Below are 14201 nucleotides of genomic sequence, written 5' to 3' on the forward strand. Positions count from 1 at the left end.
GTGAGGGAGAATAACAAGTTGGTCCTCTATATTTTAAAAATACAAAACACATCACACTATTTTCTACTTCTGTCCTCAAACTGATTTTATACCTTGATAATCTTCTTGCTCTTGCCGCTCATTGATATCTAGTGTGAGCTTTTTCATTCTCATTCTTTCTTCTTGTTCTGCCTGTTGCTGGTTCCAATGATTTGCAGCAAGTTGGGAGGACATGGGTACATTAAGGATCTTAAACTGAAAAAAAATAAAATAAAATAACAAAAGAATCACAAATAGCTTGAGAAAACTGAGAAAAGAAAAAAAAATTTCCGACACAATAGCAGGTAGAATTAAATATTCAGAAAAAAATCATGCTTTTTCCTTTAGAAGAAATCAATAAAGTCAACATCATCTTCCATATTACAAATGGTAAGAACAGGTAAGAAGAATTACTACGTGGTGATGAATGCACAACTATATGATGATACTGTGAACAACTGTTTTACACTTTGGATGATGGTGTTAGTATGTGACTGTATTTCAATAAAATTTTAAAAAAGAATTACTACAAAAGAGACAAAACCCATTAGGATTGAATGAGAACTGAAAGGTCTCAAGTTCAACTGCCATAAAAAGCAGATGTTCTCTTTACTGTACCCTCTTTAGAAGCACACATCTAGCAATAGGGGACGGTATTTTTATATCCTGTAAGACCGTATCTTTATGGGGAACTAATTGCCAGAAAAGCTTTTACATAGCAAACTGAAATATCCATCCTTTTCATTTCTATCATCTGGAACTGGTTCTGCCCTCCTCATCTATACAGAGTAAACCTAGTCCATCTTCAGTATTAATAACCCTTCATACCCCTTCATATTTCTGAAGATAACGGCGATGTGGGGAAGATCCTTTTCTTTCTTAGGGGAAGACAGTCTTTATCTTGGGAATGCTTTTGTTTTTAGCACGATGTCCTTGGTTTAACTGCCCATGGTAAATAAACCTAGGATCTATGGATATGGGACAAGGCTTCCTGGAAAATGCTGAGTGAGCTAGTTAACTAAGGGAAAAATGGAGATGTTTCACGACAAATTCTTCCTGCTATGTGATAATGTGCACATCTCATCTATTACTTTGGACCAGAAACATGTCTTATGTGGAAAGGAAGGACTTGGGGTGCTCAGGATCCCAGACTTCTCTCTGTTAGGTCAGTGCTTTCTGATAGCTTGAAGTATCCTTGAAAGTATTAAAAGCTTAATACTGCATTAGGTCACTATTCATGTGAGTTTGATTTGACAATCTAATACTTTGTATTAACCCAGATGTCTTCATCTTTTATGATGCCCTTCAGTTAGTTTGTTTTGCTCTTAAATCATCATACCCAGAACACTAAACACATTATACTTGATACATTAAGGTGAAAAATATTAAGTGTGGGTGTGAAGCTATTAAACCCAATTAACTGCATTTCACATTATCACAGCAGGTAATTAAATATCTCATGAATAACAAAATAAAAAATGTATTTAAAGGTATTCCACTTGGCTACAAATCTAGTAAACCTCAGCCCCTTTACCCCAAAGAATGCAGTTTGACGTCACTTCCTTTTAGTGATCAGCACTGACATTCCTTATAATTATCACTGTCTATTTAAAAAAAAAAAAAAATTCTTTTTACTTTGAAATAATCACAAACTTACAGGACAGTTGCAAAAATAATACAGAACTGCATAAAGAGAACTCCAACAAACCCTCACCTCTCCAGATACCCAGATCCACCATTTTTAACATTTTGCCACCTTTGCCATATCTTTCTTCCTCTCCCCACCCCCCGCTATCTATCTATGTATCTTCTGAATATTGGAGAAGTGCAGGTTGCACACATACTTCTTGAACACACAACACTTCCATGCACATTTCCTACAAACAAGGATATTCACTTATTTAATTATCTTAAGTTGTCAAGTTTAAGAAATTTAGCATTGATATAAAACTTACAGTCTATATTCCAATTTTTTCTTATGTTCCAATAATGTCCTTGAACCTTTTCTCCTCCCTTCTTGGATCCCATCCTCTATCACACATTGCATTTGCATTATCTCTTTAGTTTCTTTTTCTTTTTTTCTTTTTCTTAATTGCGTAAACATATAAATATAAATCTTCCCATATCGACTCCTCCCAAGCATGCCCTTCAGTGGGATTAACTGCGTTAACAATGCTGCAGTGCCCTTCACCACGAATAGAAACCCTATACTCATTCTGCATTAACTCCTAACTGCTCCCTCCTCCCCCTGTAACTTGTACTCTATTCTTTCGGCCTCTAAAAGCCATCTTTTTGTTTTTAACAACTTTACTTACACTTGACATATAATAAACTGAATGAATGAAGAAAAGAAAAAGGAACAGATCACCCTAGAACTGTGGCACAGTTAGAAAAGGTATAACATATTGTGTAATGGGAATACCAGAGTGAGAAGAAAAGGAGAAAGAAACAGAAGAAATATTTAAAGTAATATAATATCTGAGTATTTTCCAAAAAATCTCCACCTAGGCACCTCATATTCAAATTGGACAAAATCAAAAACAAAGAGAAAATATGGAAAGAAGCCAGAGAGGGAAAAATACCTCACCCATAGTGAAGCAAGGATAAGAATTACACTGGACCTCTCTTCAGAAACCATGCAAGCAGGAGAGTGGCATGAAATATTTAAAGTGTTGAAAGAAAAAAAACATCAACTTCAATTCCATATCCAGTAAAATTATCCTTCAAACGTGAAGGAGACTTATACAGATAGCCAGATATGATTTAACTAACATATATTCTGGTAGATACTATATTTTCGTGCCTTAACTGTTTTTTCTGGATATGCATACTAGACATCAATTTGCCCTGGCATCATGACAAGCATGCTATGTTTGAAAGCATTGAGAACTCTCCTCAAAACACTAACATCATACAGTTTATGAGGCCATGTGCCCACTGCACCTTACTCTGGCTTCACCTATAGGGCAAGGCCTAAGTGGCATTATCAACATTATGTTCATGTGGCATATTTCTATTCCCATATTTCATCCAACTTTCCTTGCTTTCATGCCTGCATACTTACTTAGCCAGGACTTCACCAACAGCCATTTCTATAGCGACCCTTGATCTTTTGCTCCTGTATTTTTAAAGAAGATAAGAGTCCACTTTACATCCACTTATGCCCATGGACTGGCACTCAACATCTCCTCAAACCTCCTTCTAGTGTGCCTCTCTATAATGCACAATTTGTGAAGCTTAAAATTATATTTCTCAGACTTTCTCACAGCTCAGGCACTGAGTATGACTGAGAAGCAGAAGCGTGGATCGTTTATTCTGTGTTGATGACAATCTAAGGAGCAGTACTTTTGTGGATCTAACAGCTGTGTGCTGCTAAGATGGTATATTCCTGAAGTCACAGTTTCACTGATGCCATCCTTACTCCCCTCCATTATGATTACGGCAAAGCTAGCAGCTTTCCGGGCAAACTAATTCTGTACTGTGGTTCTGGGATTCATTCCCAGAAGTCCAGCCTAGAATCCAGTCTGATACTTCAGCCTTTCCAAAGATATGTAAGCATCTACCAATATTAAATCTCTTCCTGCTCAAAATAGATAAAGTGGTTTCTGTCACTTGCAGATAAACTGATTGATAATCCAGCCTTAACATTCTTTTCTCTACTGCTCAGTAACTCTTGCACATATTGTTGACTCTCCATCTCATTCCCTATAGAATCTACTGCAAACATTTTCTACTTCTGCCATCATGACTTTGAGCATATATTTTCCCCTCACAGTTCCCTGAGAAATAGTTTACTGTCACATATGCCCTTGAATTTTCTACTGCCACCTAACCATTTTTTTTCTGTCTTTTCACCCAACATCTCCTCTGCTTCTCCCATAAGAAGTATTAACCTCCTCTCCCAGGTTAACCCTTCCGCATGTGCTTGATCTCTTATCCTCCTGCTTCCTTCAGAACTTTGGTCTATCAATTTTGCTTGTTTTCTTGCATCTTCAATCTCTCCTTTCCAGTATATATCACCCTAACCTATGGATATATTCAAGATGCCTTGACCATAAAATTGAAAACAAAATAAAAACTTCCCTAAAATGCTTTCCTCAAAAACAAAAACAAACAAACAAACAAAAAGTGAAGGAGAGATAGACACTTTCTCAAACAAAAACCTGAGGGAGATTTTCTCTTGAGGTAAAACCCGCGGCCGCGAGCGCCGGCTCCCTCTGTCCGCACTCTTTCCTTGCCAGCCGGCACCTGGACTGCACAGATTCGCCAGAGCCTGGAGATTTAAATGAGCAGAATATGCCACTTTTCTGGTGTAACCAGTTCTGATGGCTGGGAATAAAGGAAGAGGGCGTGCTGCTTACACCTTTAACATAGAGGCAGTTGGATTTACCAGAGGTGAGAAGTTACCTGATGTCGTATTGAAACCACCCCCACTATTTCCTGATACAGATTATAAAACAGTGCCACTGAAAACAGGAGAAGGTGAAGATTATATGCTGGCTTTGAAACAGGAGCTGAGAGAAACAATGAAAAGAATGCCTTTTTTTATGGAAACACCTGAAGAAAAACAAGATATTGAAAGGTATAGTAAAAGATACATGAAGGTATACAAAGAAGAATGGGTACCAGATTGGAGAAGACTCCCAAGAGAGATGATGCCACGGAAAAAATGCAAAAAAGACCCAAAATCCAAAAAGGCAAAAGATACAGGCAAAGTTACTTCACTCACTAATACTGCAGATGTGTTGAAAAAAATTGAGGAATTGGAAAAAAGAGGTGACAGCGAAAAATCAGATGAGGAAAATGAAGAGAAAGAAGGAAGCAAGGAGAAAAGTAAAGAAGGCGATGATGATGACGATGCTGCAGAACAACAGGAGTATGATGAAGAAGAGCAAGAAGAGGAAAATGACTACATTAATTCATACTTTGAAGATGGAGATGATTCTGGTGCAGAGAGTGATGACAACGTGGATGAAGCCACCTATTAGCCATGAAATTTCTAAGAAATATTTTTATGATACGGCTTCTGAACATTTGGACAGACTTGTGTTCCATTTTATTTCTAAGGAATGAGTATTCTATTTTTGTTCTGGTTTTATTGGACAAATACTTGTTACCAAAACTTCCAGAACTGCTTTGAGTTTATATACTGGTTAGCATACAAATTAATCTGACACTTTGACATTCCCTCCAAACACTTCTGTCATGCCATCCCTGTTATGTATTCAAGTGGACATTTAAAAGTATTATTTGGGTTAGAATGTGCCTAAAGAGCCTTTGGATCTCTTAATCTATGCATTAATACTTGAACAAATTATTCTTATTAACTGCTAATCTTTCGTAAAACTATGACTGGTCATCATAATGAATTTCTAGAGTCTAAAATTTGACAGTACCGCACATGGAGCACTTTAAAAACAAAGAAACTTGAAGAGTTTTTTGTTTTTGTTTTTGTTTTTTTAATTTTTCATGGTATGTTCTCTAGTAGTATTCTCTTAGCTAGTTGATGCCAGGATAATAGTAGGTAATGAGCTTGAAGAAGATATATAGTAGTATATTATGACTACACAAACCTACCTGATTGCTTACAAATGCAAAGTTTTGAGACTGGAAGTTTTGTGATTGAGAGTAAACATACAGGGAAAAATGCTAATCTGAGCTATAGAAATTTCACAGCTCACATTTCAGCCAGTAGAAAATAACTGTCACGTGGTATGAATATGATAAACTCTTGAATTTGGGGCTAACTTCATACCATATGGTATATGGATTAATCAACCCTCTGTAATAAATATGGCATCTTTGAATATTTGGAATTATGAAAAATCAGACTGAGACATTTTCTTTATTTTACAAAACTGTGGAGTAAGTTCTAGTCATATAAATGTCTCTAAAACGCTTATGTTTGAAATGTGTGAGGTAGAGTGGCCTCTGTTGTGTTTCACAGGACTCATAAGCTGTACAATTAATTTATAGAGTAAGGCAGAATGAAACTCAGGTCATTTTGAAATTAAGATTAATCTTTTTTGTTTAAAAGCTAGCCCCCTTGCCTTTTTATATTTGGGGGAGAAAATACCTAAAGACCTCAGCCTCCAAAAACTGTCACAAATGCCAAAGATTTTCAACAAAATCCATGTTATAGTTTTCAAAAATTATTTATTAATATTATCTACCAAAAGAAATAAAATTTATTTTTCTGTTTTGGGAAAATACCACAGCCATTACCCTGTAACCTGAGAATCAGAGACCTAGATTGTATTTCTACCTGTACTGTTAGAGTCAACCTTGAAACTGAGCTTCGTTATGTTTTCTGTGCCTTGGTTTCTCCATTTGTAAATAATTTCCTATAAAAATTCCTTACACACCAACCAAAACTTACCATATGCATACATTCTCTTATAAAAATTACTTCTTACTTTAAATTTGGTCTTCACATGCTAAAACACTCTAGTTTGGAAGATAACTGAAAACGTAAGTTTTGAGAAACAGAACAAAATTTTCCTCACAAAATATGCTATAATCTGATTTTTCATCTTATATTTTGATGGGGAGAATTGGAGAAAATTGTCTCATGCCATTTTGTAACACAATTTTCTTAGGAAGATCACTTTCAATGGCAGTACTTCCTCAAATAATTCAAGATGGGCTTGCTTGAGGACCATTACTAGGTTAGTGCTGTGTTGATTATATGTGAATCATTTCTCCTGTAATGAAGCTTATCAAAAATTTAAAAGATTCTAAATGGAAGACATTAATAAAACAAGTGTACTTTACAGCAGCAACCTACTGCACTTAAGAGTGGAAGCTTCGCAAAGTTTTCAGTAGTGATGGGCAAATAAAATTGCCCTTTAGGATTGGTAATTAACATAGGTGTTTTATTCTTCCTCTTTTTTAGTATCTTAGCCAAATACCATTTAATTCCTAGAAATATTGTCTCTACTGTTCTATTTACTTGCTTTATTATAAGTCTGTATGAAACCAGGCCACCAAAGGCAAAGGTATTTCTTTTCCTGGCTTTCAATTTGTCTCCACCATTTTTGCCCTGCTGATAGGAAGAATTTACTCAGGGAGGGCTCCATTTCTCTTGCATGCATTGTATTCCCCACTTTGGAAAATCTTTTTACAATTGTAAAGTAGGCTAATAGCGAGAACAGGCAGGAAGTATTTGCCGGTGCTTTACCAGCAGGAATCTTAATATTTGTGGCTTAAATCTCCAGAGACAAAATCTCAGTTCCATAGTAATGTAAACTTTATGCTCAGAGCCTTAGTGTCTTTAAAATTGCTACATAACAAGCAAAACTTTTTGTTGCTATAATGCTTATTTTTCTGTATTTGTTTACAAATTAAATTCTTACAAAACTTAAAAAAAAAAAAAACAACCTGAGGGAATATGTCACCAGTGAACCTGCCTTCAAAGAGATGTTGAAAGAAGTTCTTCAGACAAAAGGAAAATGATATGCATGTCAGAAACTCAGATGTATAAAAAGAAAGAAAGTTGGAGAAGGAATAAATGAAGGTAAAATAAAATCTTTTAGTTTTCTGATTCTTAACTGATCTAACAAAAAAATAAAAGCAACAAGGTATTGCATGATAACAGCTTATGGATAATCGAAATGAATGACTAAAATTATAAGGACCAGGAGGTAGAATTTGGGAATATGCTATTATAAGAAATTTGCACAAACTGTGAAATGATATAGTGTGATATGAAAGTGAATTTAGATGAACTGTAAATGCATACTGCAAACTCTAGGAAAACTACTAAAAATTTTTTTTAAAAGAAGTATAATTGATATGCTAAAAGAAGAAAAAAAATGGAATCATATAAAATGTTCAATTAAAACCAGGGAAGGCAGAAAGAGTAGAAGATGGAAGGAAGGAAGGACAAGGGCAACCAACAGAAAACAGTTACAAATAAGGTAGATATCAATCCAACTACATCAATAATGGCTTCCAATGTGAATTGTCTAAATATATCAACTAAAAGAGAGAGACTATCAGAGTGGATAAAAAAAGCAAGACACAAAAATATATGATATCTACAAGAAACCCACTGTAAATATAAAGACACAGATATATTAAAAGTAAATGGATGGAGAAAGATGTACCATGCTAACACTAATCAAAAGAAAGCTGGAATAGCTATATGAATTTCAGACAAACAGATTTCAGAAAAAGGAAAATTACAAGGGATAGAGGAACACTGCATAATGATGAAAGGGACAACTTCCTAAGAAGAAATAACAATCCTTAATGTGTATACACCTCAACAATAGCATCAAAATACGCAACACAAAAACTGATATAATTGAAAGGAGAAATACACAAATACACAATTATAGTTGGAGTCTTCCACCCCCTCTGTCAATAACGGACAGATGCAGCAGCAGAAAATCAGTAAGGATATAACTGAACTGAACAGCACCATCAATAAACTGGATCTAATTGACATTTATAGAATACTTCAACTAACAACAACAGAAAATATGCATCTTCTCAAGCTCACATGAAACATTCACCAAGACAGACTACATCGTGGGCCATAAAATACACCTTAACACATACAAAATAACAGAAATCATTCGGAATGTGCTCTCAGACTGCAATGGAATTGAACTAGAAACAAATAACAGAAAGTCAGAGGGAAGATCCCAAAATATTTTCAGATTAAACAATATACTTCTAAATAACACATGGGTCAAAGAAGTCGTCTCAAGAGAAATTTAAGAATATTTTGAACTACATGAAAATGAAAACAAAACATCAAAAACTTGTGGGATGCCACAAAAGCAGTGCTTAGAGGGAAATTTATAGAACTGAATATGTGTATTAGAAAAGAAGAAAGACCTCAAATAAATATCTAGGCTCTCACCTTAAGAAACTCAAAAAAGAAAAACAAATGAAATCCAAAGTAAGCAGAAGAAAGGAAATAATAAAAATCAAAGTTGAAATCAATGAAATTGAAAGCAAGAAACTAACAGAGCAAATGCAATGAAACCAAAATCTGATTCTTTGAAAAGATCAATAAAATTGATAAATCACTAGCCAGGCTAAGAAAAAAGAGAGAAGACACAAATTATGAATATCAGAAATGAGAGGGGCCACACAACTAATGCCGTGGACTTTAAAAGGATAATAAAAGAATATTATGAACAATTCTACACCCACAAATTTGTTAACTTAGAGAAATGGACCAATTCCTTGAAATACACAGTCCATAAAAACTCACACAAAGAGAAATAGATCATCTGAACAGGTCTATATCTATTAAAGAAATTAAATCAACAATTAATAACTATCCAAAGCAGAAAGCACCAGGGCCAGATTTCATTGGTAAAACCTACCAAAATTTTAAAAGAAATAATACCAATTCTCTACAATCTTCCAGAAAACAGAAAAAGAGGGAACACTTCCTAACTCATTTTATGAGGCCAGCATTACCCTAATAACAAAACCAGACAAAAACATTACAAGAAAGGAAAATTACAGAACAATTTTGTTCATGAACACAGATGCAAAAATCCTCACCAAAATCAAATCTGACAACGTAGAAAAATAATTATATGTTACAACACAGTGGGATTTATTCCTGGTATACATGGTTGGTTCCACATTTGAAAATCAATGTAATGCATCACAAAAATGCTATGAGTGGAACAGCTAGAAATACCTTGTGTGTCTGTTACTTTTACAGAAACTGTCAAACTTATTTTCAAAAGTGGTTGCACCAGTTACATTCTCATCAGCAGTGTATGAGTATTTCAGTTCCCTAAAATCTTTGTCACCACTTGGTAAGGTCAGTCTTTTTAATTTTAGCCATTCTAATGAGAATATAGTGGCATTTCATTTTGGTTTTAATTTTCATTTCCCTTATGACTAAAACTGTGCTTTAAAACTCAATCTAGAATTATGCTACAAGCAGACATCAAGTTTATTGGGTTATATAGTTTTCAGAAGATATTTTTGTCACTTTTGAAAAACCAAATATTTGCCCCCAATGAATCTTTTGGCTTCCGTTTATTCTATAAGACTTTTCTAAAACTAATGATAACTGCTCTACAATCAAATATATAAATTCTTTCAGCCATTGATGATATAATTTGTTTATGCCTGAACACTGGGACTCATTTAAAGTAGAAAAATTATTTCTTATACCCATCTTCTTTTGATATATTCAATTTTACTCAACGTTTAGTCTTCAAGTTGAAATCTTTCTTTTTGATAAAAGGGAAAGTGAATAGTTGTTTTTTTTCATAATCCTTCCACAAACAGTGGGATTACCCTTCCTTGTTCTTATGGCTCTGAACACAGGCTTTAAAAAAGAACATCTCCTAAATTCTAGTGTATTTAGTCTGATAATGGCCAATCTTTCCTTCTTCCGCAATTATGAATTCTCTGAACTTCACCAAAATTTCATTTTCACATTACAATCAGTTCTTTCATGAGGTATATTCTTGCTATGTAGTACTGCAAAGAAATTAAGAATGCAGGTTTTTGGAGTCAGACAGATTGGATTCATAACTCAGGCTTATCATTTATTAGTATGACCCAGTGTTTTAGTTTTCTGGCTGCTAAAAAAAAAACACCATACAATGGATTGGCTTAAACAATGGGAATTTACTGGCTCATGATTTTGAGGCAATGAGAACTCCAATACTCAGGCGTTGGTGAGGGTTCCAGAAGACTGTGGCATTCTGGGGCTGGCTGCCAGCGACCCTTGGTATCCTTGGCTTTTCTGTCACATGGCAACACACACAGCTACGTCTTCTTTCTTTTCCGGTTATACTGACCTCCAGCTAGTGGCTACTCCCCAAGACTTCTCTTCCATGTCCAATTTACTTTGCGTGTAAGGATTCCAGCCCTATTGGATTAAAGCCCACGCTCATTCAGTTTGGGCACACACCTTAACCAATAACATCTTCAAAGGTCCTGTTTACAAATGGATTCACACCCACAGGACCAAGGGCTGGGACATGAAAATGCCCATGAGGGGACATGATTCAGTTCCTGACACCTAGCAAATTACTGTAGAACTTTCTTTTTCTCATCTGTAAAACAGATATCAATACTACCTTTTAGGGCTGTTGTGAGAATTAAATGAGATAAAATATGTAAAGTGCACAGTATAGTCCCTAGCACACAGTAGCTACTCAACAAATGATACCTACCAATAATGTATTTAAATAATTTACAAAAGTTCAAAATAGTGGTCACCTTCATTCCTTCCTATATATTATAAAAATAAAACTTAGCAAAATAAAGTCAAAGTCAACTACAAAAAGTTACCTTCTTAGCAGAATGAGATTTACAACCAATAATCAGAAAACTGAAATCCTTAATTGGTTCTATATACCTGTCCTCAGTGACTGTGCTTTTGAGTCATACTTAATCCAATGTCCTTAACATTTTCCCTTGTTTTTTTCTAAGAGTTTTATAGTTAAGGCTCTTAAATTTAGGTCTTTGAGCCATTTTAAATTAATTTTTATATATGGTGTAAGGTAACCTAAGTCCACCATACATAAAAATTTATTTAAACCCTTGTCCATCAGTATGAGGGTTTATTTCTGGACTCTTGTTTTCTATGGAATTCTGCAGGTTTCTCTTGATGCCAGTGCCATACTATTTGATTACTGTAGGTTTGTTCTAAGTTTTGAAATTGAGAAGTGTGGGACCTCCCACTTTTCTTCATTTTCCAGATGGTTCTGGCTAGTCAGGGTCTCTCGAAATTCCAGATGAATTTTAGGATGGGTTTTTCTATTTCTGCAAAAAGCAAACGGATTTTTTTGAGGATGGCATTGAATGTGTAAATTGCTTTGGGTAGTACTATAATCTTAATAATATTAAGTCTTCCAATCCATGAATATGCAACATCTTTTCATTTATTTAGGTCTTCTTTAATCTCCTTCAGCAATGATTTATAGTTTTCACTGTATAAGTCTTTCACCTCTTTGATTAAACTTATTTCTAAGTATTTTATCTTTTTTGATGCCACTATAAATGGGATTATTTTCTTAAATCTCCTTTTTAGATCCTTCATTGCTAGTATATAGAAATACAATTTATTTTTTGCATGGTGATTTTGCATGCTGCAAATTTGCTGGATTCATTTTTATTAGCAATGAGAGTTTTTTGATTGTTCTTTGTTAGGGTTATCCACATATATGATCACAGTGTCTGTAAAAAGAGATTTTACTTCTTCCTTTCCAGTTTGGATGCCTCATTTCTTTTTCTTGTGTAACTGCTCCGGATACAATTTCTGATACTATGTTGAATAAAGGTGTCAAAGGTGGGCATCCTTGTCTTGTTCCTCATCTTAGGGGAAAAGTTTTCAGTCTTTCACCATGGGGCATGATGCCAGCTATAAGTGATTCATATATGGCCTTTATCATCTTGAGGTAATCCCCTTCTGTTCCTAGTCTTCTGAGTATTTTTATCCTGAAAGGGTGGTGGATTTTGTCAAATGTTTTTTTTACATCAATTGAGATGGTATGTTTTTTCCTTCCTCTCTATTAATGTGGAATATTATATTGATTGATCTTCTTATGTTAAACCACACTTGCATTCCTGGGATAAATTTCCCTTGGTCATAGTGTACAATCTCTTTAGTACACTGCTGAATTTTTTTTTTTTTTTAGTGCTTTGTTAAGGATTTTTGCTTCTATATCCAGAAGTGATGTTGGCCTGTATTTTTCTTTGAGTTGAATCTTTGGTTTTTTTTTGTTTCTGTTCTTTTTTGTTTTTGTTTCTTCCTTAGTCAGTCTAGCTAAAGGTTTGTCCATTTCATTGGTCTTTCTAAATAAACAACTTTCAGTTTTGGAGGTCTCTATTTTTTACTATTTATTTTGTTCTTCTGTGTGCTACTGTTTATTATTTCCTTCTTCTGCTAACTTTGGGTTTAGTCTGCACTTCTTTTCCTAGTTTCTTAAAGTGTGAGGTAGATTACTGACTCAAGATCTTTCTTTTTCAATGTAGGTGTTTAACAGCTATAAATTTTCCTTTTAGTACTGCTTTTACTGAATTCTGAAAGTTCTGGTACATTGTTTTCATTTTCCTCAATAATTTTATTTCCTATGTGATTTCTTCTTTGACCCAATGGTTATTCAAGAGTGTATATTTTAATTTCCACGTATTTGTGAATTTTCCAGTTTTCCTTCTGTTACTGTTTCTACTTTCATCTCCTTATGGTAAGAAAAGATACTTTCTATGATTTCAATCTTTTTAAATTTATTGAGACTCTTTTAGTGGCCTAAAATGCGGTATATTCTGGAGAATGTTCCATGTGGACTTGAGAAGAAATGTGTGTTCTATTATCATTGAGTGGAATGTTCTATATATATATGTCTTTGGCCTAACTGGTTTAAAGTATTGTTCAAGACCTCCATTTCCTTATGGATTTTGCATCTGATTGTTCTCTCCGTGGGCACCGTGAAAGTGGGGTGCTGAAGTCTCCAACAATTATAACAGAACTGTCTATTTCTCCCTTCAATTCCATCAATTTTTGCTTCATATATTTTAGGACTTGGTGTTTACATGCCTATAGTTTTTTAGAATTGTTACGTTTTCTTGTTGGATTGAACTCTTTATCAATATATAATATCCGTCTTTGTTTCTTGTAACATATTTAACTTAAACTCTATTTTCCCTGACAATAATATAGCCATCTAAACTCCCTTTTGATTACTATTTGTATGGAATAACTTTTTCCATGCTTTTAACTTTCAGCTCTTCTTGCCTTTGTATCTAAACTGAATCTCTTGTAGACAACATATAGATGGATCATATTTTTTTCTATCTAATCTGCCACTCTACTCTGCTTATTAATAAGAGCTTAATCCATTTACATTTAAAGTAATTACTATTGGGGAAGGGTTTACTTCTGCTATTTAGTTGTTTTCTCCATGTTATTTTGTTCCTCAAGCCCTCCACTACTGCCTTTTTTTTTTTGTATTTAGTTTTTTTGTTTGATGTACCATTTTGATTTCCTCCTTTCCTTTTCCTATAAATATTTTTAGTTATTTTCTTAGTGGTTACCTTGGAGATTACAATTAGCATCTTAAACATTTAACAAAGTAGTTTAAATACTACCAACTTAGTTTCAATGTACATAAATATTCTGTACCTATACATTTCTGTCCCTCTGCCTTTATACTGTTTATTGTCTCATGTTACATTTTTATTTATTA

General features: G+C 34.3%; 2 protein-coding genes across 4 annotated transcripts in view; one reads left to right on the top strand and one right to left on the bottom strand.

Moving 5' to 3' along the window:
* UPF2 (UPF2 regulator of nonsense mediated mRNA decay) overlaps positions 1-14201 on the bottom strand; it is a 144975-nt gene that overhangs the window by 7763 nt on the left and 123011 nt on the right. For all 3 annotated transcript variants that reach the window (XM_037845227.1, XM_037845225.1, XM_037845226.1), the window contains one exon: positions 93-234. In XM_037845227.1, coding sequence (XP_037701155.1) covers positions 93-234 — 142 coding nt within the window. The remainder of the gene's footprint in view (positions 1-92; positions 235-14201) is intronic.
* On the top strand, positions 4305-5269 carry LOC119541365 (DNA-directed RNA polymerase III subunit RPC7-like). Its single transcript, XM_037845228.1, has one exon. It carries the CDS (start codon positions 4344-4346, stop codon positions 5004-5006), a length of 663 nt encoding a protein of 220 aa, XP_037701156.1. The 5' UTR covers positions 4305-4343; the 3' UTR covers positions 5007-5269.

Source organism: Choloepus didactylus, chromosome 8 (genome assembly GCF_015220235.1).
Source record: "Choloepus didactylus isolate mChoDid1 chromosome 8, mChoDid1.pri, whole genome shotgun sequence".
Taxonomy (NCBI): domain Eukaryota; kingdom Metazoa; phylum Chordata; class Mammalia; order Pilosa; family Megalonychidae; genus Choloepus; species Choloepus didactylus.